The sequence below is a fragment of the Dryobates pubescens genome, chromosome 4 (assembly GCF_014839835.1).
Source record: "Dryobates pubescens isolate bDryPub1 chromosome 4, bDryPub1.pri, whole genome shotgun sequence".
Classification (NCBI taxonomy): Eukaryota; Metazoa; Chordata; class Aves; order Piciformes; family Picidae; genus Dryobates; species Dryobates pubescens.
Window position 1 is genome coordinate 45,876,267 of NC_071615.1, and position 23,063 is coordinate 45,899,329.

Below are 23,063 nucleotides of genomic sequence, written 5' to 3' on the forward strand. Positions count from 1 at the left end.
AACAGACCTCACAACTAGACCGTGGCACCAAGTGCCACGTCCAATCTCCCCTTGAACACCTCCAGGGACGGCGACTCCACCACCTCCCTGGGCAGCCCATTCCAATGACGAATGACTCGCTCAGTGAAGAACTTTTTCCTCACCTCGAGTCTAAACCTCCCCTGGCACAACTTGAGACTGTGTCCCCTTGTTCTGGTACTGGTTGCCTGGGAGAAGAGACCAACCCCCTCCTGTCTACAACCACCTTTCAGGTAGTTGTAGAGGGCAATGAGGTCGCCTCTGATCCTTCTCTTCTCCATCTCTCCATCTCTCTTCTCTTATCACTAATGTACAGACACACCACTATGTTTGTTTAGTAGGTTGCAGGGCAGCTAATTATAGAAATTTAACTAGTATGCAACTGTTGAGAGTTTGTGGATAGTGCACATGTAGACATTTTATTGATACTGGTCAATGAAGATTGTTAGTCAACTTATACCAGACTCATGCTGTGATTTGGAGAGCAGCTTTCACAGCTACTATGGCCATCTTTTACAGCCTCAGCTCACTGAAACAAGCAGTGCTTGTTCTAAGGAACACCTGACCTGAGTTTTCCCTTCTGTTCTCAAGAATGGAAATAGGAGTAACTACAGACTCAATGATAGCCTACACCATATTAGCTTAACAGTTTAGCAGAACTAGTGGAAAAAGACTGTCTCATCAAGGCACTTTCCCACCAAGTTCATTGGTAGTACAAAAAAATACAACATCTTATTTAAACCTAGATTTCAGATTTTTCCAATTACATAAGGGAGAGCCAAGTATCTCATTACTTTCAATACAGCCAATGTAGCAGGAAATGTTACACCAACCATGCAATGTAAGCTGCAGCACAGCAAAGTGATGTATCAGCAGAGTCAAACAGTCTTTCCTTCCAACTTTCCATAAAACCATGAAGAAGATAGCTCTCATCATAAGTGAAGCACAAAGCTTGACTATCTTCAAACTACAAACACAGATAATTTGATTTTTTGGTGTCCTGATGAGAGCTTAAATAGTATGTAACATTTTAGTTGTCTTCACATGGAGAATGAATTATGCCACCTAGTATACATTCACATTTCTTGCTTTGTGTATTTGAAATACTGAGGGTTTGAATTATGAAACACAAACCCCCAGACTTAAACAAGCCCAAACCAAGGCAGCTTGTGCCCAGGAGCTACAGAGAGCAGAAGTGCTGCTCCTACCAGCCACCTGCTGATTTTCGATCCTCTGAGGCATCCTGTGCATCTTAGCAGATACAGTGCTGGGAATCAGCAACAGGGAAATGCAAAGGTGAAAGCAGGGCTACAGCTAAACTGCTGGGAAGAACAGGATGCTTCTGTGACAGGGTCACCCAGACCATATTCCAGATCTAATAAATACTACTATTACTTGTCTTTATGGGACACTTTGCAGAAGCAACAAAGAGTACTAAAAAAGGTCCTTGCCATACTACACTGTGTGACTAAATGAGAGTGATTGGCCATTGGAATGCGCTGCCTGGGGAGGTGGTGGAGTCACCATCACTGGAGGTGTTTAGGAGGAGACTTGATGGGGTGCTTGGTTGCATGGTTTAGTTGATTAGGTGGTGTTGGATGATGGGTTGGATGCAATGATCTTGAAGGTCTCTTCCAACCTGGTCTATTCTATTCTATTCTATTCTATTCTATTCTATTCTATTCAGCATAAAAAGCAGAACAACTGCATGTCCACCACTTACCACACCAGAAAAAAAAGTAGATTTAAAGTGCCCTTACATTAGGTGGACTACATTAATTTAAACTGGTTTGCTGACCTTTTTGTGTTTTAAATCTGCTCCATGTCACCCTTCACATCTTGGGAAATTTCCAAGAACACCGAAAAGAAAGCCACACAAATTCTTTGGTTCTTTCCCCAGATAGGAACAGAAATGTTTCTGTCGCCTCACAAAGCACTGATTGGATAATCTTAACCACAAATATAAGACCTGGTCTCTATCAGAAAAGATGTTCCTGTTCGCCAACAGAGGCAGAACTGGACTCATTTATTTCAACCTGGATAAACCCCCAAGTGAGTACATCCAAATTTGTTTATAGCTGGCTTGCAAAATTTGGATTTATGCCAGTCTAAAAATAGAACCTGCTTGAAGAAGGGGTGAAATTTAATGTGTATGGAGGGCCAAGGCAGTTAAAGAATTTAATGTCATCCCTATAATTTGCTTGATTAGAAAGCTGGCATTTTCCGTGAGGGGAAAAAGAAATGACAGATTTGCTCTCTGTGAAATAAATATCAAAGCTTCCAGTAGCTCCAGAGCAGGAACAGGAACAAGCAACATGTCCAACCCCAGTGTCACTGCCTTAATTGAATTTTAGCTGGGGCACTTGAGCTAACATTCTTCACATTTCCAAGTGTTATTGTTTATTTCAGAACCGACTGACCGCTATTTTTATACCGCCTTTGAGGGGGGAAAAAAAGCAACAGTTCAAAGCAGTGCCACCAACGATTCTGTTGATGCAGCAAAATTATGTTCCCTCTTTCTCAACACTTCTGGTTCCCTTGAAGGCTCCCTAATTAGGCAGAAAATAAGGGAGAGTCTAATTTAAAGATCTGTAAAATCTAATGTAAAGATCTGCCAAACCACACCTGGTAACAGTCTGACTGAATGAGGAAATCCTCTTTTCTAGAAACTACTTGTTTCTAAACTCCAGGCCTCACAGGCAGCAAAGAAGTGCAGAGATTCCAAGGCCAAAAGCTTATTTTAAGCAGACACACATAAGTATTTTCTTCAAGTCTCTTCAGAATCACAGAATGCAAGGGGCCAGAAGGGACCTTGAAAGATCACCCAGTGCAAATCCCCTGCCAGAGCAGGATCATCTACACCAGATTACAAAGGAATGCATCCAGGCAGCTTTTGAATATCTCCAGAGAGGGAGACTCCACAACCCCACTGGGTAGCCTGGTCCAGGGTTCTGTCACCCTGGGAGGGAAATTTTTTTTCCCTCATGTTCACATGGAACTTCCTGTGCTGCAACTTCCACCCAGTGCCCCTTGTGCTGTCATTGGGCATCACCCAGCAGAGCCTGGCTCCAGCCTCTTGGCACTCATCCTGCACATCTTTGTCAACATGAATGAGGTCACCCCTTGATCTCCTCCTCTCCTCCAAGCTAAAGAGCCCCAGCTCCCTCAGTCTCTCCTCATAGGGAAGATGTTCCACTCTCCTAATCATTTCTGCAGCTCTGTGCTGGACTCTTTCAAGCGGTTCCCTGAGGTCCTTCATGAACTGAGGGGCCCAGAACTGGACACAATATTCCAGATGCAGCCTCACTAGGGCAGAGTAGATGGGGAGGAGAACCTCTCTCAACCTACTAGCCACACCCCTTCTAGTACATCCCAGAATAAAGACACTTGGCAATTTCATTGCACAGTCCACACATTGTCTGTGACTCTGCATTTCTTTTTGCATGATCAGCTCCTATGCCTAGGAAGAATGGTGGTACCCCTTACAAATACAAACATGGCCTTGGAAACAACAGCAGGTTCATTTTGCTCAGAGCTGTCTATCTAAAGCAAGCATACAATACAAGCAACAGTTCTCTCTCTGTTTACTTGGTGGCTGCTTTTGAAAGAACACTGTTAGAGGCCTTAGATCTCACAATATGCCCCACAAACAAGATCATCTCATTTTTCTACCTTGTATTTAGGATTCAAGCTGATCTCCTTAGACAACAGACAGAGCACTGGGGATCTTCATGCAAATAACATGGTGTTGTGGTTTGGGGAGAACACTACACAGCCTGTACGTTAAGCCTGTACTTCCCATGCGTTCTTAACCTCTCCTGGTTTACACTCATCAGTTCTGAATTTGAGAGAGAGATAGTTCATGTCTGTGTAAACATAAGCATGTACAAAGGTAGCTTTTAGAAAGTCAAAACTCAATTCACCTTGAGGCTGTCAAATTACCCTGTATTTCCACTGTCACTTACACAGAAATAGGCCAGCAGGGATAAAACCCTGGAGGGCTGCCTTGAAAAATGTTACCATGATCTTGAACCACAGAGTTGTCCTTTAAGCAGTGTTGTGGATTGACACTGTTTATATATTCATTCTTCCAATGAAAACCTGGACAAGAATTTTACCATTCAGGAACTTCAGACAAGACTATTAGAATGAAATTGACAGATCCAAGAGAAGATCCAAAACCAAAGCCAAAAGATAAAAAGTAACCAGTTTCTTGGAGAAACAGATATATATTGCCTTTCCAGCTTTGCAATAAACAGCCCATGCCACACAACCATCGACTTGACACTTCAAGCTCTCATTGCATTTGTGGTAGAGCACCACAAGGCATGGAACAGGAAAATGAAAGCAATCTCTGCAGTTTTACAACAAGTTCATTGGTAGCTGCCTGCGCAAAAGGGAACTGAAAGCTACACACAGAACAGGAAGAAGAAAACCAGTGAGGCAAGTAGCTACTGTAGCTTACTGCTATGCTGAATGACAAAGACAGGCTCTTAGGACAGTGCTGCCAAGAGATATTAAGTTACAGCAAGCTGTATGTCTACTGCTACTGGAGCTATGGCAGGGATATGAGTAACGACTTGAAATTCCTCTTCAGCTTGCATGAGCTGTACATTGATTCCAGAAAACAATATAACCACACCAAACATCTAGCAGAGCATGCTACTAAAGTGTGCTTGCTCTTTTCAGCATACTTCACTAGATGACAGCTCTTGAAACCACACTACATCATCCTCTGTGGTCTTGAGCATGATGTAGGTTGTGGAGTCTCCTTTGCTGGAGACATTCGAAACCCACCTGGATGCATTGGTGTGTGACCTACTCTAGGTGATCCTGCTCAGGCAGAGAAGTTGGACTAGATGATCTTCCCAGGACCCCTCCAACCCCTAACACTCTGTGATTCTGTGATTCTCAAGTAATTATCTTAATATACATCCATTCCTTCACAGAGCTGTTAAAAGGCAAACATTGCTGGTCACAGGCTATAAGTGCAGACTATTGACTGCAGTCCCTGCCCAAAAGCCATTTAACATACCCCTGTCTTCCCATCATTGCCCTAAACTCTGAGAAGAAATCCCAAATTTATCCATGTAATTTAAACTTTATTCCCCTTTATTTTAGCTAAACTGCTATGGAGCAGCCAGCCATGATCACTCAACCCAAATACTCAATTAGAAGCATAGCCAGCAGGTCAAGGGAGGTGATTCTCCCCCTCTACTCCACTCTGCTGAGACCCTACCTGCAGTACTGGAGCCCCCAATACAAAAAGGATCTGGATGTGTTGGAACGTGTCCAGAGAAGGCCATGAGGATGATCAGAGGGCTGGAGCACCTCTCCTATGAGGAGAACAGACTGAAGCAGTTGGGGCTGTTCAGTCTGGAGAAGAGAAGGTTCCAAGGAGACTTTATTGTGGCCTTCCAGTATCTGAAGGAGGCTACAAGAAAGCTGGGGAGGGACTTTTTAGGGTGTCAGGTAATTATAGGACTGGGGGGAATGGAACAAAACTAGAAATGGGTAGATTCAGATTGGATGTTAGGAAGAAGTTCTTCCCCATGAGGGTGGTGAGACACTGGAACAGGTTGCCCATGGAGGTAGTAGAAGCCTCATCCCTGGAGGTTTTTAAGGCCAGGCTGGAGGGGTTCTGAGCAACCTGATGTAGTGTGAGGTGTCCCTGCCAGTGGCAGGGGGATTGGAACTGGATGATCCTTGAGGTCCCTTCCAGCCCTGACAATTCTATGAGTCTATAATATATGCTCCAAAAAAAGTCTGTAGAAACTCTGCCTCAAGCACTTGATCTAGGGAACAGGCATTTTCAAAATGCAGCCCATGTCTTGTGCATTAATCTTCTGAGAGAAACTCCTACTCTAGTGGGTGACCATAAACAATGGAAAACCAAAGATTTATAGGGATGGGTGGCTGGCTGCTGTAGCTAATAACCATTTTGGCTGGCTGAACACAATTCAGTGTTCTTTGTAGAACATGAGAAAGGTCACTTACTTGTGACACTGTTTTAGACCATCCCTGTCCTAAGCAATGAAAACAAAACCTCAAAAGGTTCAGGACAACAGGATTACTTTAAAAATTAAGAGATTACTTTGCAGGAAACACTTTCTTCTATCTTTATATAACCCAAGGAATGTCTCTTTAAAATCACATTGTTTCATCATGCCATCTGTTGCAGCCAAAATTACAGTTTCAACAATTTGCCCACATTTTGGTTTAGCACAGTGTAAAATATCCTCGTATTTACTGTTGTGAAAAAAAATATATATATTAAAAAAAGTTAATTTTTCCCACCAGACTGAAGTGGGATGATGAAAAACATCAACTACATGCTTCACAACATCTATTTATATCCTGGTGAGGAGGACGACTCTGAAAGCTGCTGGGGGCAAAGGATTATAAAAGCAAAACCAGGCTCCTGGGAGAGGCCTGAAAATAGTTTTGCAATGTCCATGGAAGATATATATCAACACCACTCTTACTGGGATAGTCAAAAGGGCCCAAGTTGAAAGAAGCTTAACCAGGAACAGATGTTTCCCTTCACACCAGGCTGTCCAAAATACAGTATGTACTATTTTTTACCCACTCTTGTTATAGGCACACTTACAAAATGTTAACATAATGCACTTCAATAAATGTTATCACAGCAGTTCACAAACAGATGAACCACTGATGCTGAGTTTCAACTTCTGCCTCAGGACCATATCTACTTCTAAGATCCAAATAAAACAGGGGCTCTGTTTGCACTGAAAACATGCAGAAAACAAAGTAGTCAGCTAAGTGTCCAGCAATGGTTTTCATTACAATTTGCTTAAGAAATCATGGGATTGTTTCAGTTGGAAAGGACCTCTTAAGATCATTGAGTCCAGCTGTAAATAAATGTTGTATTGTTCTTTTGCAAATACCCTGGAGGGTGCAGATTTGGAATGGGATTTTTGGGGGTTTGTTTTAAGGATGGAAATTATTTTAGAAGAGGTTGAGATCACATCTAGATAAATAATGCTAGGTAATAAACAGTACTCCTGAGAGGTAATTTCCTAGGCACAGAAGTAAATTTCAACTGTTCAGTCACCTGAAGAACAATCCTCTGAGCAGTATTAAAGACTCAATTTCCCCCCTCTTGTGTCTTTTACTGCCACCTGGTAGGACTGTATACTCCACAGGAAATTTCTGAGCAAGCCAGCTACAACATATCTAAAGCAAAGAATAATGCTTAGGATTACAATAACCATGTCAGTAACTCTGGAACCAATAAAGCAATCAGGGACTCTGCAGAAGAGATCTTTGTAAGACTCCACCAAACCACTGGTGCTCTTCAGAACACGTAAGCTGCATCTCTTTGTTCCTTCTGACAAAGATTAAGAGATGAAGAACAAGAAATGACAAAAAGAGACAAGAATGTGAGAAATACTGGAACAGCTATGCAGAAAAGAGTATTCTTCATACAGATTTTATAACTAAAAGTCAAAGAAAATTGCAAATGTCTTCTCATTTGCTTGTCATAGAGTCACCAAAAAAAAACTTATACATGTATTAAAAGTACATATCATGATGAACTACTTTGTCCTATGACACACTGATTATCTTCCACATCTTGCTGTTTCACAGTCAGATGTTGAAGAGTTCTACAGCTCTGAAGCTGAGAGTTCAAGATCATTTACTATCACTTTCACACACCGTGTGGCTATGTGAAGTCCCCTGCTTCGATCATGCAAGACAAATGCTGATGCAAGCAAATATGGAGAGAGTAAGTAAAAAGCCAAACCTGGCTTGACATAGACTGTCTCTCATGCAGCAGGTTTCATCCCAAGGTGTTTCAAGACAGCAGTTGTGTTCCAAGATGAACTGGTCCTCTCAAAATCATACTATCATAGTATCAGTCAGGGTTGGAAGGGACCACAAGGATCAGCTAGTTCCAACCCCCCTGCCATGGGCAGGGACACCCCACACTAGATCAGGCTGGCCAGAGCCTCATCCAGCCTGGGCTTAAACACCGCCAGGGACGGGGCCTCAACCACCTCCCTGGACAACCCATTCCAGGGCTTCACCACTCTCAGGGTGAAGAACTTCCTCCTCACCTCCAGCCTGAATCTCCCCACCTCCAGCTTCACTCCATTCCCCCCAGTCCTATCACTACCTGAGATCCTGAGAAGTCCCTCCCCAGCCTTCCCCAGCCCCCTTCAGATACTGGAAGGCCACAATTAGGTCACCTCGGAGCCTTCCCTTTATTCATCTGTATGGCCTTAAGTGTGTTGGGAGAAATTGGATTCATTTCTGAGTCAAGGAAGGACAGACTAGCAGGAGAGATCCTTGTCTAGTCAAAAACCCAAAAGCAAGATGCTTGCATTTGAAAGTCAGTTAAGCTGCACCAATTTTAAGCCACACTCTTCCACGCTATCATACTTCCCCAGGGAAGGATAATGAGTCCACAAGGACAAGAGGTATGAATTCTGCAATGAAGTCATACTGAGAGAAAAAAGTTAACAAAGAAGAATTCCCTTCTGACAGAGCAGGAAACTAAGGGTACAAAGATGTGCTTCCTACATTTTTTGAAGTTAAGCCTGAGAAGAATGGACACAGAAACTATTCTCCATTTCCCAGCCTTTCACCAACACTGCAATGATGTGAACACAGAACTAAAGCCTTCTGACTATTACAGCTCTTCTAAAGTATGTAACTCAGACTGCTGTTGAAAACAAAGGTCGTGAGAAACTTCTCTTGCATTCATATATGAATTTGCATCCAAAATAATCCTTTGCTTGGGATGTCAGCCTTGCTTCTCCTTTCCTTGTCTCAGCAGCTTCAGGAGAACACAATCAGATGGAAAAAAATGGGAACAGGATACACAGAAATAAAGAGCAACTAAGGAAGTAATTAAAGACTACCCTATTTTACATGAGACACAAGTCAAAGTATTACAAAATATGGAATCCTAGATGTAACATCTCTGACTAGCAACAACTGCAGAGTGATCTGAGCCATGGTGATCACAAGGTCAGAAGTTAGCTTTGCTCATTAAGAAGCAGATAAGCATATCTTTAATCCATGTTTTGCCTGAGAGCTAAAGACAGGAGTGCAACTACCAGTACAGCAGTAAAGTACATCTACAACAGTTAAGTTACTTCTTTCATTGCCCCAGAATGAGATGACAAAGACGCTATGAGACTGTTTGAGCTCTTTAGGACAGATTGAGCTGCCTTAAATCCACGTTAACATGAAACAATGAACAGAACGGGGTGATGTCAACATGATTCACCTTATGAGGAGAGGCTGAGGGACCTGGGGCTTTTTAGTCTGGAAAAGAGAAGACCTAGAGGGGATTTAATAAATGTTTCTAAGTATCTGAGGGCTGGGTGTCAGGAGGGAGGGGACAGGCTCTGCTCACTTGCTCCCTGTGATAGGACAAGGAGCAATGGATGTAAGCTGCAGCACAGGAGGTTCCACCTCAACACAAGGGGGAACTTCTTCACTGTAAGGGTCACAGAGCACTGGAACAGGCTGCCCAGAGAGGTTGTGGAGTCTCCTTCTCTGGAGACTTTCAAGGCCCATCTGGATACATTCCTCTGTGACCTGAGCTAGATTGGATGGTCCTGCCCTGGCAGGGGGGTTGGACTTGATGATTTCTTTGGGTCCCTTCCACCCCCAACATCCTGTAATTCTGTGAAGGTCCAGTAATAGTGAATCTCATGCAGCATTATGTCCTAAATACTGAACTGTGTGTGTCCTGTCTTCAATGTCTCTGTGACAAAAAATGTACAGAAGAGAGTAGAGAACTGGGACAGAGTTTAAAGCACAGGAGGGTATCAACAACAGAACACAGGGTTGACCAGAGAGCTGTCTTTGGCATTTCTTAAATGTTTTACAGTCCACATTGTACAGAGAGAAATACCTTCCTTGTTCCTACCTCATTGCTCTTCAACATTTATATGGAGTTATAGAAGAAAAAAAGATTGCCTGTGCTGTATGCCATTGCAAAACTGTTTTGTGTTTGCCAGAAGCAAGCAGTTAAGATTCACTATGACACACATTTCAATGCAACCAGAAGTCAGCTGAAAAAAGTTGTTAGAATTGCATGCATGTTCAAACTCCATGTAAACAATGCTTGCCTGGCAGTGCACACTAAAATCAATAACATTAATTTTCTCAGGGTAGAGGAAATTTTTGCTAGTAAATTCACAGCTGGAGAAAATTCTGACTTGCTAGTTTGTTTTGAAAAGTAGTGCTGGTGCTGGTCTCTTCTCACAGGTAAGAGGGAATGGCCTCAAGCTGCAACTGGGTAGGTTTAGACTGGATATTAGGAAAAACATTTCCAGGGCAAGAGTAGTCAGGCATTGGAATGTGCTGCCCAGGGAGGTGGTTGAGTCACTAACCCTGGACGTGCTTAAAGGTGGTTTGGATGTGGTGCTTGAGGATATGGTTTAGGGTGAAACTTGTAGAATAGGGTTTTTGGTTGGACTTGGTGATCCTGAGGGTCTTTGCCAAGCTGGATGTTTCAGTAATTCTGACTCTGTGAAAATATGGCTACTCTTTTTGGTATATATTCTTTTAAATATAGCAATTTGCAATGCAGTAGAGATGGTATCACAGTATCATCAAGGTTGGAAGAGACCTCAAAGATCATCAAGTCCAACCTGGCACCACAGGCCTTATGACTAAACCATAGCACCAAGTGCCACATCCAATCCCCTCTTGAACCCGCCAGGGGTGGTGACTCCACCACCTCCCTGGCCAGCACATTCCACTGGCTAACAACTCTCTCTGTGAAGAACTTTCTCCTCACCTCGAGCCTAAACTTCCCCTGGCACAGCTTGAGACTGTGTCCTCTTGTTCTGGTGCTGGTTGCTTCAGAGAAGAGACCAACTCCCTCCTGGCTACAACCACCCTTCAGGTAGTTGTAGACAGCAATAAGGTCTCCTCTGAGCCTCCTTTTCTCCAGGCTAAACAACCCCAGCTCCCTCAGCCTCTCCTCACAGGGCTGTGCTCAAGGCCTCTCCCCAGCCTCGTTGCCCTTCTCTGGACACTTTCAAGTGTCTCAATGTCCTTCCTAAACTGAGGGGCCCAGTACTGGACACAGGACTCAAGGTGTGGCCTAACCAGTGCTGAGTACAAGGGGCACAATGACTTCCCTGCTCCTGCTGGCCACACTATTCCTGATGCAGGCCAGGATGCCATTGGCCTTCTTGGCCACCTGGGCACACTGCTGGCTCATGTTTAGGCAGCTGTCAGTCAGCACCCCCAGGTCCCTTTCTGTTTGGCAGCTCTCCATGCTAAAAGCCTCTGTTATGAAAAGCTCTGTGATCAAGGATTTGCCTATTCAATTAAACACTCTATTAACTTCCATTGTAATTCATAGTTTGATAACAATTTTAGGTTGGGTTTTTTTTTCAAGGCAAGCAATTGCCCTCTCCAACAGCTTTTTGTTACCACTTTCTTGGAAGAAGATTCTTTTATTTTTAATTTATCTGTTTGCAAACATCTGTTTCATATACCCTTAAAAGGAATGGATGTTTTTGTTGCTCAAACAAATTAGTTAATACAGCAACTAATTCTTACTCCCAAACAAGTCCTGTTTCCTGAGGTAAATTTGCATAAAAGTGTTGAGACTTTCACAACGTGCTTCATCAGATAGAGACAGTGACACAAGGCACACTTGACAGCAACAGCTTCAAAGAACTTCAAACTCCTCTACATCAAATAACATCTGAGGATGAGTGACATACCTAGCCTACAGAGGAACAGTAAATACACATTTTTAGATATTCAGATTTAAATGATTGTATTTCATAAAGGCATCTTCATAACCCCTTAATCAAATGGCTTCTACCAAGTGAAACATTTCCATGTCTAGAAAAGCATTCTGAAGCGTCTCAGAATTGGATATGCATGGAAATAAGCTGACTCCTGGATTGTCATTTTGTTTTCATGTTAGCCATAGCCTTTCTGAAGTTACAAATACAAAGGAATTTCCTGTTGCAGTGATGTGAAATTTCGCTTCTAGCTGTGACAGGTAAGCCTATATTTCTACTCCAAGAACTGAAGAACAAAATCAAACATGTTGAAGCTGATACACAGGAAGTACACCAGTTTTGCCTAAGTGTGAATATATTAAAATAATTGAGGATAGTGTCAGAATAAAAGTGCAATAACACAACAAAACTTGAAATGCAATTGAGACTCAGACTTCTGATTATTAGTAAGCATTCAGAAAACTTCAGTTTGTTCTGACACCAGAATCTAGGTATCATTAAGGATGATGATGATCACAGGGTCACAGGATGTTAAGGATTGGAAGGAACCTCCAGGGATCATTGAGTCCAACCCCCCTGCCAGAGCAGGACCATAGAATCCAGTGCAGGTCACACAGGAACACATCCAGATGGGGCTTGAAAGTCTCCAGAGAAGGAGACTCCACAACCTCTCTGGGGAGCCTGTTCCAGTGCTCTGTGACCCTCACAGTGAAGAAGTTCCTCCTCATCTTGAGGTGGAACCCTCTGTACTGTAGTTGATATGCATTGTCCCTTGTCCTATCCCAGGGTGCAAGTGAGCAGAGCCTGTCCCCTCTCTCTTGACACCCAGCCCTCAGAGATTCAGAAACATTTATTAAATCCCCTTCAGTCTTCTCTCCTTCAGACTAAACAGCCCCAAGTCTCTCAGCCTCTCCCCATAAGGCAGTGTTCCAGTCCTTTCATCACCCTGATAGCCCTCTGTTGGACTCTCAAGTAGATCCCTGTCCCTCCTGAACTAGGGAACCCAAAACTGGATGCAACATTCCAGGTGAGGGTCTCACCAGGGCAGAGTAGAGGGGGAAGAGAACCTCCCTCTATCTGCTGGACACACTCCTCTTAATGCACCCCAGGATCCCACTGGCCCTCTTGGCCACCAGGGCACATTGCTGTCCCATGCAGAACTTGTTATCCACCAGGACTCCCAGGCCCTTCTCCACAGGGCTGCTTTCTAGCAGATCACCTCCTAACCTGTACTGGTGCAGTTCATTCTTCCTTCCCAGATGCAGGACTCTGCACTTGATGATGATGATGATGATCAGACAGTCACAGCTGCATCATTTTTAATTCATTGTAAAAGGAAAGACTGAACATGAGTGCAAGTCTGTCGAGCTGAGCCCCTACCATGCTCATACAGCCTGTGCTGAAAATTGTGCTACAAAATTTTCTTAACTATTATCACTGCAAGATGGATTACAGCTAGAAGAGTATGCCACTCACACTATCCTTACACCATGTGGCTAAGTAAATATAGTTTTTAATGCTAGTTTGTGTAACATGCAACAGGACACAACAGATGCTGCAAAATCTGAAGCACGCACATTGAATCTGTCTTCACTGAAATGGACATAACCTGCTGATTTCCAGTCTGGCAAAGCATTGTAGCAACAAAGCTAATGTTAAAAAGAAGGCAACAAGGACAGCATTACAGGGTTCTTTTAAAATTTCTCAGTGTATAATGAAAGTTAATTGCAAGCAACACTGTTGTGGATGGCAAAGGTATTTAGGTTACCATTACTACCTCTGTTAACATCATGTGATAGTGACACAATACTTAAAATAATCTGGGAGACTCCAGGAGTTTGTAAGCCTTGCAAGTACAGAACTATGCAACAAGACATTCTGACACTACAATGGAAATTACATGTATTGCTTCAGCTAGAAATATTTACACCATTACAGGGCTGTCTTCTGCATCGTTAACTTAGTTGGTGTTGTCTGTGAGAGGTCACTCTCCTGTGAGACTTGTTTCAGTCAACAAGCAGAGCTGCCCTTCAGGTCCTTCAGATTACAAACCACCAAATTTCTGCTGCAGCATTTCAACTGCACAAAATGCCCACAGATTTCTACTGTCAGACTGAGAGAACTAGAAGCAGCAAATAGAAGCATCCTGTGTTTTGGGGGTTGCCTTTTTATTTTTTACTCACTTTCTTAATAAAATCTGGGATCTCCTTTTTGTCTGAAAGCTGGTTTAAAGAGGAGCAGCACTCTACCTCCAAGACATATCTTTCACTATGGACATCACCTTTTGGAGACCTAAAGAGACACACAGAAAAAAAAAAAGAATCAGTTTTGTTCTTAACACTGGATAGCCAAACATCCACTTCATAAATATATCCCATGGAGAGATAACCTTCAGAAGAAACTTCAGTTCCAGCAGATTGACTCCACTGAGCTCAACATAATTCTGACAAGCAGCAGCTAAAGCATCTCACCTGAGGGACTTCTCAGGATCTCAGGTAGTGATAGGACTAGGGGGAAAGGTGGGGAGGTTCAGGCTGGAGGTGAGGAGGAAGTTCTTCTCCATGAGAGTGGTGAAGCCCTGGAATGGGTTGTCCAGGGAGGTGGTTGAGGGCCCATCCCTGGAGGTGTTTAAGCCCAGGCTGGATGAGGCTCTGGCCAGCCTGATCTAGTGTGGGGTGTCCCTGCCCATGGCAGGGGGGTTGGAACTAGCTGATCCTTGTGGTCCCTTCCAACCCTGACTGATTCTATGATACTTGCTAGGAAAGCAAATCACACCAATGACTGCAGATGGTGGAAGGCCTCAGAGACCTCCAAATCTTTTTCACCTGTCCAAGAAACATTTTATCAGCCTGGCACCTATGCCAAGAAGATGGACACGTAACAAGATAACTCCACTGGGCCCCACAGGGAGGACTGATGTAGGGTGTGTTTCATGGGCAATAATTAAAAGAATCCCTTCTCTAATCTACCACCATTCTAAGTATATGTTTGAAAACCAGGGGCTAATTAAAGCAGCCTTTCCTTCAGTCTTACCTTATGCTTTGTTGTTGAGAAATGTAAAGCTATGTGTGAAATCCTTTCTCCTCCAGAAGACACTAACTCCTAAAATAATTCAAAGCGTATGGCATCTGCCATATACATTGCTGAGAACATCAGTGTTGTGGAAACACAACTTTGGTCAAAATATGCCAAAGCAAAGTTTGGAAGTTATCCTGAATGATCCTGAGAAACAGTCCATAGGCATGCACTGCAAAGCAGTCCTACTGAGGCAGTTTTCATCTCCAGGTGCCCATGAAAGGAAACTGCTATGCCTGATCAATAAAGGAAATCTCGACACTCAGTCACCAGTTCTTTAGAACACATGGAGGAATGCACAAAAGCAAAAGCTAGCCTACACTCCCTGAGATTAGTAACAAAGTGGTTATTTTAACATCCCATATGGAAAAATCAAAAGATCTAGCTTGAAGGACAAAAATAACTCTGGCCAGCAGCTGCTTAGTGCGCTGGGTACCTACATGACAGGAAGAAAGGTGTAGAGGTTTGAACTTAGGAAGCAGTGGAACAACAAACCAAGGGCTTTGCAGGCATGCCAAAGCAAGCCTGTATAAAAGCCCTGTTGTGGGGACTGAGAGTGTGAGACGTGCAAAACACATCTTAGCTGCAGATAGTCCCAGGAGCTTTCCCTAGATGTTAAGTTTCTTGGAGCCACAAGGTGCATAGGCTGCTGACTGCAAGCTGCCAGTGTGTTTCCTAGGCAACACTGCAGAATTTTTCTGAAGCTATCATATTATATTTTATACTTGATACCTCCACTTTCACATATTTCACTTGTACACAGGACAGGCAGTACCACACTGTCAATGTCTGAGACCACTGAAGAAATTCTACACAAAGAGAGTGACTGCCCATTGGAATGGGCTGCCCGGGGAGGTGGTGGAGTCACCATCATTGGAGGTGTTCAGGAGGAGACTTGATAGGGTGCTTGGTGCCATGGGTTAGTTGATTAGGTGGTGTTGGATGATAGGTTGGACACGATGATTTTGAAGGTCTCTTCCAACCTGGTCTGGTCTAGTCTAGTCTAGTCTAGTCTAGTCTAGTCTATTTGGTTTTACCTTCCTTTCTAGCTTCTTCTCAAAATCTGTGGTCCCATTCTGCTCTTGATTCTGGATGAAGATTTTAACAAAACATTGGTGTCCATGGAAACTCTCCAAATACCTGTATAGGATTTACAGAAACAGATATTGGGGGACAAAAGGAGGTCTACCACTACTCCTCTGTAACAGACACACAGAAATTAATTTAAGCACCAAAGAGAAACTTTTTTCAAGAGAAAAACAACAACCAACTAAGCAAAAAGTACTTTGTGAGAGATCACATGAACTTCAGACAACCATTTGTTTTGTTCTAGATAAGGTCCTAGACAAAAATATTCTATTCTGTGCATATTTTCCATTGATTAACTCAGTTAATTCAAGAACATAAAAACAAACTTCAGAAAGTCTCCCTGCTAGAGTACTTACTACTATGTCTGCATTTATTTGTTTTTTTCTGAAATCTGAATATGACTAACTGGAAATGTAACCCTGATATTACCCAGCCACGTTCCAGAGAGAAATAAGCGTGAGTTAGGGCTCTCTAATGCTCCAGTAAACAATAAGCTGTCAAAACTGCCACTTGACATTGCAATGCAAAGTTCATACAACATGAAAAGCAGCAAACAATTCTCTAGTGCTTTGGTTGTTATTTAATTACAAACCAGAAGTGAGTTATCAGGAACAGGCAGCAAGGAACCAAACCCTTGTAGACAATCCCTCCCATTTTTGGGCCCCTCAGTTTAGGAAGGATGTTGACTTGCTGGAACATGTCCAGAGAAGGGCAACAAAGTTGGTGAAGGGTTTGGAACGCAAGCCCTGTGAGAAGAGGCTGAGGGAGCTGGGGTTGCTTAGCCTGCAGAAGAGAAGGTTCAGGGGAGACCTTATTGCTCTCTACAGCTACCTGAAGGGAGGTTGTAGACAGGCAGAGGTTGGTCTCCTCTCCCAGGCAACCAGCACCAGAACAAGAGGACACAGTCTCAAGCTGAGCCAGGGGAGGTTTAGGCTGGAGGTTAGGAAGAAGTTCTATACAGAGAGAGTGATTGGCCATTGGAATGGGCTGCCCGGGGAGGTGGTGGAGTCACCATCACTGGAGGTGTTCAGGAGGAGACTTGATAGGGTGCTTGGTGCCATGGGTTAGTTGATTAGGTGGTGTTGGATAATAGGTTGGACGTGATGATCTTCCAACCTGGTCTATTCTATTCTATTCTATTCTACTTTACTCTATTCTATTCCATTCAATTCTATTCACTAAGCCTCTACAAAGGTGTAGATCAAACACCTACTCCACGTCCCTTGCCAGGGACTACTCAGCACTCATCACAGTCCCCTTCCAGACTGGCTGAGAAGCCATACTCCCACACCAGAGACTTTGAAATAACACAGCTCAAATTCAAAGTTAAGCTATCAAATCCCAGAAGTGAGGTTTGTGCCACGCTGTATCTCTGCCCGCTCTTTGGCTAAGGCCTGCCCTCCTCTCCTTACACAGCACTCAGGTCTCCATGCAAACTGCAGTGCTGCTGTGAATTCTGGCCACGACAAACTTCAAAACTTACAATTCTAACTGCTCCAAAAGAACAAGCCTGACTGCATTTGCATGCTAAATCCCACTGCCTACCTGCAAAATCAAATTCTATTTAGCTTATATTGGTGGGGTTTATACAGAGGTATAAGGAAGAGGGAAGTTCACCCATAAGCTTCTAATTCCTCTCCTCCCCCTCACCAGCTCCATGGACAGGATTTTGTGCTGGTTTTGGAGGACCTACTTCCAACTTCTTTGAAAGGAGTACAAGTTGTCTGGGATACAGATTATACCCATAAAAATAAAGTGATTCTTACTGTAACTGCTTAAATTGACCTGTTTCTCTTATCCCCTCTCCTTCAACAAGCACATACTTTGAAATACACTTGCTGCTTGTAAATTCTTAAGCAAACTGGAGACAATAAATTTTTTTTCCTCCAAGAGTCTCCGAGCTACCTCTGCACTAAGGATCACGAAAGAAATTGCATTAAATACCACTGCAGTCTGTTAGGAACATTATTTTACAGAATATGTGTTACAAATCCTGCTAATGGCTACAAAATCTTTAGTTAAAACCTTCCAACAGAAGTACTCTGTGTTACCAACAAGTATTTTTCCATGCCTTGAAGTAAAATATGTCCATACATGTTGAAGTCAAGTGTTTGTCTACTTATGGCAGTTTTCACCTTTTATTTAGTCAAAACCAACCAACCAACCAAAACAAAACCCATAAATTTTCACATTAAACTAGTACATGGCTGTGGAATTCACAGCCCACAAACAGTGGGCAAATTCAGGTGGGCAAGAAACTATTTCCAGCCCCTACACAATAAAGAAAGAATGCACTTCCTAAAAGAATCACAAACTGTTTCATAAGGGTCATAAAAGGCTCTTCTTAAATTCTTTTATTTTTACTAGTATAGCCATAGAGGAGTAGCTAAATAAAGGTATGGGTCCATTCTATATTGAGCAGAAATTGGGGTATTTTTTGGTTTCTTCATTAGTCCCATGAGGACTACTTTTAGGACCACTTTCATGAGAGACTCTGGATTAGGACCCCCCTAAGCACATCTAATCGAGATCACAGAAGTCAGAGGAAAAGTCAAAACCAGAGCTCAAGTCTTCTCCCTGCACTTGCATCACTGTTCTCTGCTGAAGGACTAAATTCAACCATTTGAGAAATAACCCAGTCCTCCCTACTCTGGGGTCTCTTATCAAATTTATAGCAAAGGAAGTTTCTGGGAGTCCAATACACAAAGTAAATTAAAGCAATGGGTTTATGTAAAGTTAGTTTCCACTTTCCCATCATAAAATATTTCTCAACAGAAAGCTAAAGAGAAATGCTGAGATCATTTTTGTCAAAAAGATGTGTAAGCCCCAATAACTGGAAAGACTTTTGCTTTTCTTCTGGGTGTACAATCAGCAATTTCCTCCTCTTCTCTTCCTCCTCCTAGACCGGAACACTGAATCTTCCTCCCTTCATTGTCTTCAAACATTCAAGGCTGGTTTATTACCTTTTTCCCTCTAACAAAAAGTCTCTGGGTTAATTAAAAATGGCCCATCCCTGAAAAAAAGCACATCTGGATACAGCAATGCTGTTCCTTTCTTGGAAGCAAAGATGTGCCAGTGAAGCTGGTGCGGCACAACTCGTTACAATGCCCTGCACTCACTGTAACGCATTCCATGATACCCAGAAAATGCAAGGGAAAGCCTGCAGAGGGGATGGACAGCCTCCTGCCCACTGCCCCAGGAGATATAACCACCGCTGCTTAACCATGGAGATTGACAGCAAATGTCACTGTTTCTTGTACACCCTAGGTTTTAATTTGGTTTTCTTCCTTTATTATGTATCACATGGGTTTTTTTAGCTTTACCCATTTTCCTGAAGAAGGATTTTTCTGTCACTGGGGGACCCTCAGTGGCCACCATGGTCAACCTTAACTAGTGGGTGGCAAATAGCTGAGAGAGAATTTTCAGTCTAGCTGGCAATGTGCAGAGGGATGGCACTGGCAAGCACATCGGGGTCAAGGGACTGGGTACCCTCAAGCATTATTGATACAGAAAAGGCTGAGGACCACAGTCTTACAGAGTGGCACCTTGAATCCTAAGTAGGAGCTCTAGTGCCAGTAAAGAAGAAGAAAATACATAGAATAAGTAAGATTGTTCACTTATAATTGGAAGTTAACCAGCCAGAAACATTTTACACTGGTTGTTGCAGTAGGCTGTCATTTCCTGTACAGCTGTTTGCAGTTAAGCACCATTTCATGGTAGATAAACCATTACCAGCTGTAGAGTACCAGTAACTTACACTGTAACTATTAAAGCTGACAACATGGTGTCTGTTACAAACTGGATTCCCAATCCTTTTCAGATACAAAAAGGAAATGTGGGAGCCAACATTTGGTCCTAGTTTTCCTGAAGTTCTCCATGCCCATGAATTCAGAAAACCAAAAAGCACACTTGCAAGCTGCACAGCCACTTAAAAAGCAACCTTTTGATTAAGATGATATTAGGCACAAAAGTGCAGGTTTGAGATTTGCCACTACACAGGAACAGCTCCACAGTTCTAAATATAACTGCACAGTTCTAACAAACTAATCTCCATTAGAAAAACAATAATAAACTCACATCATTAACATGATTAACATGAGTCACTGGTATCTGCAATTCCAGGTTAAAAATCAAGTAAAACCGGAGCACCCGAACAGCAAAAGAGCAGCAATTAAAACCCCACAGGTTTTCTGGTGCCCACCCAAAAAACCCCACACCATTATTTATGTTAATAAAAGCAGGTATCATCATAGAATCATAGAATCAGTCAGGGTTGGAAGGGACCACAAGGATCAGCTAGTTCCAAACCCCCTGCCATGGGCAGGGACACCCCACACTAGATCAGCCTGGTCAGAGCCTCATCCAGCCTGGGCTTAAACACCTCCAGGGACAGCGCCCCAACCACCTCCCTGGACAACCTATTCCAGGGCTTCACCACTCTCATGGGGAAGAACTTCCTCCTCACGTCCAGCCTGAATCTCCCCACCTCCAGCTTCATTCCATTCCCCCCAGTCCTATCACTACCTCAGATCCTGAGAAGTCCCTCCCCAGCCTTCTTGTAGCCCCCTTCAGATACTGGAAGGCCACAATTAGGTCACCTTGGAGCCTTCTCTTCTGCAGACTGAACAGCCCCAACTCCCTCAGTCTGTCCTCATAGGAGAGGTGCTCCAGCGCTCTGATCATCCTTGTGGCCCTTCTCTGGACACCTTCCAGCACCTCCATATCCCTCTTGTAATAGGGGCTCCAGAACTGGAGGCAGTACTCCAGGTGGGATCTCACCAGAGCTGAGCAGAGGGGGAGAATCCCCTCCCTTGCCCTGCTGGCCACACTTCTCTTGATGCAGCCCAGGATCTGATTGGCTTTCCGGGCTGTAAGTGCACACTGAGAGCTCCTGTTGAGCTTCTCCTCCACCAGCACCCCCAAGTCCCCTTCCTCAGGGCTGCTTTCCAGCCAGTCACTGCCCAGCCTGGATTCGTGCCTGGGATTGCCTTGACCCAGATGCAGGACCCTGCACTTGGTCTTGTTGAACCTCATGAGGTTGGCTTGTGCCCACCTCTCCAGCCTGTCAAGGTCCCTCTGGATGGCATCCCTTCCCTCCAGCGTGTCTGCTGCACCACACAGCTTGGTGTCATCAGCAAACTTGCTGAGGGTGCACTCAATGCCATTGTCCATGTATTGTATCATAACAACTTCAGGTCTAACTCATGTCACACTGTTTATTACCCAAACATTTTCTTTAGTAAGAGTCCTCATATATAGGACAACTTAACACTGGAATGTGTATTGCCTGTTACTAACATTTTAAACTGTTTTTAATGACATCTCACAGAGCTTCTTGAGGGCAACTTTAAGCATGTATTGACACACTGGCATCTTGAAATGTGTAGTGTTTATCATTGTAAGAACACAGATGAAAGAACATTTATTTTTGGGTCAATGTTAAAAGCTGTTGCAAGGAAATATGTATTTCTTTGAACTTGAAACAAATAACAAGGTTTAAAAGCTCAAGCCATTGTCCCTTGAGCTAAAGGAAGATGGGCATGGAATAAATATTTTTTCAGCTAGCAGCAATCAGCCTGCTGAGAGCAACAACACACTGCTTCTGCACACAAAATACGTTTGATCCTAGCTTTCATGAAGCCAAGGTCAGACATCTGCCATCTTCAAGCCTAAATCCTCCATGAAACCCAAATAGATACACATATATATACACCACACACAGACCTGACATTTAAATCAAAAATGGAGTGTAACAATGCAAAGCATCCACTTTTACCAACTCAAGCAAGCACTGCAGCACTGGAGGCTGCATTATTTTGAAATGCCTTCAACTGGAATTCCTTTATTTCTGCAGAGATCTTCTGCAGTACACTTCTGGGCCCATGAAGGAGAAGAGGGTTGGGAACAGCCAGGGTGGACACAGCAAAGGGCAAATCATATTTGACCAGTCCAACTGCTGTTGATGTTCCAATGAGTTATTTGTCAACACGTGGAAGGAGGGGAGTGGCTTCTCAGTGATGGTGATTTTATTTTTGGCATTGGCTCCCACACTATTCCTGTATGCAAGTTAGAATATCACAGGCTGGAAAAACAGGGAAAATTAATTCCATGGTTAATGGCAATGACCTGTCTGGAGGCCAGTGACAAGTGGAGTCCACAACCAGGGGTCTGCAGCCTGGTTCCTGTCATGTTGAATGTGCTGCCCAGGGAGGTGGTGGAGTCACCGTTCCTGGAGGTGTTCCAAAAAGGATTGGATGTGGCACTGGAAGCCATGGTTTAGTTGTCATGAGGCGTTAGGAGGTTGGACTTGATGATCTCTGAGGTCTTTTCCAACCTGGCTGATTCTATGATTCTATGTTTACCATCCTCACTGATGACATGGAGGAGGGAACAAGGTGTGCTCCTGTCATGTCGGCAAACGACAGCAGAATGGGGAGGTAGCTGATGTGGCAGAGTTTGTGCTCCAAGAAAGCTTGAGGCCACTGTGCATGTTTTCTACAGTGGTGTACCACTGAAGGTCAAATGTAGCATGAAATTGTTCACTCTGAAAATGAAGAAATATCCACAGAAAGTCAAAGACAGACTTGCCAGGCAGAGGCTCCAGCCATGGCTCAAAGGCCCTGCCCACTGAATTCTAGAGCCAGAACTCAGTTTCATGCCTCTAAAGAAAGCATGATGAGAAGAAAAGCCTTTTGGGGCTAGAAGGTGTCTTAAACAGCTATGAATCATAAATCTGATGAATTGTTTGGATGTTTTCCTTTGCTTGGAAGGCAAACATGCAAATCCAAATGCCAGAGGGCCAGCTCAAAGCTTCAGAGAACAAAACACTGCCAGAAGCTGCTGTTTCTCCCCAAGACTATTATGTCTTTTCATACTTCAACAGTTCCTTGGTATAATATGGTTTTCCTTTCTTTCATGGGAAGGGCTGTTCACTAGTCTTAAAAGGAGAGTTCAGCATGACTAGAAAAAGACAGGAGTGAGAGAGCTGATCTTTCAGATGTGAAAAAACTGAGGTTGCCCCTACTTAGCTGCCCCAAACCTGACCGATACTACATCCACACTGACAACTGGAAATGCAAACATAGCATCAAACAAACAATACAAATGCTGTCTTTTTTAAGTCATCTGGCC

At 43.5% G+C, this 23,063-nt stretch overlaps 1 protein-coding gene across 1 annotated transcript in view; it reads right to left on the reverse strand.

Moving 5' to 3' along the window:
• RFTN1 (raftlin, lipid raft linker 1) overlaps positions 1-23,063 on the reverse strand; it is a 117,389-nt gene that overhangs the window by 38,154 nt on the left and 56,172 nt on the right. Inside the window, exon 4 of the mRNA XM_054161223.1 lies at positions 13,952-14,060. Coding sequence (XP_054017198.1) covers positions 13,952-14,060 — 109 coding nt within the window. The remainder of the gene's footprint in view (positions 1-13,951; positions 14,061-23,063) is intronic.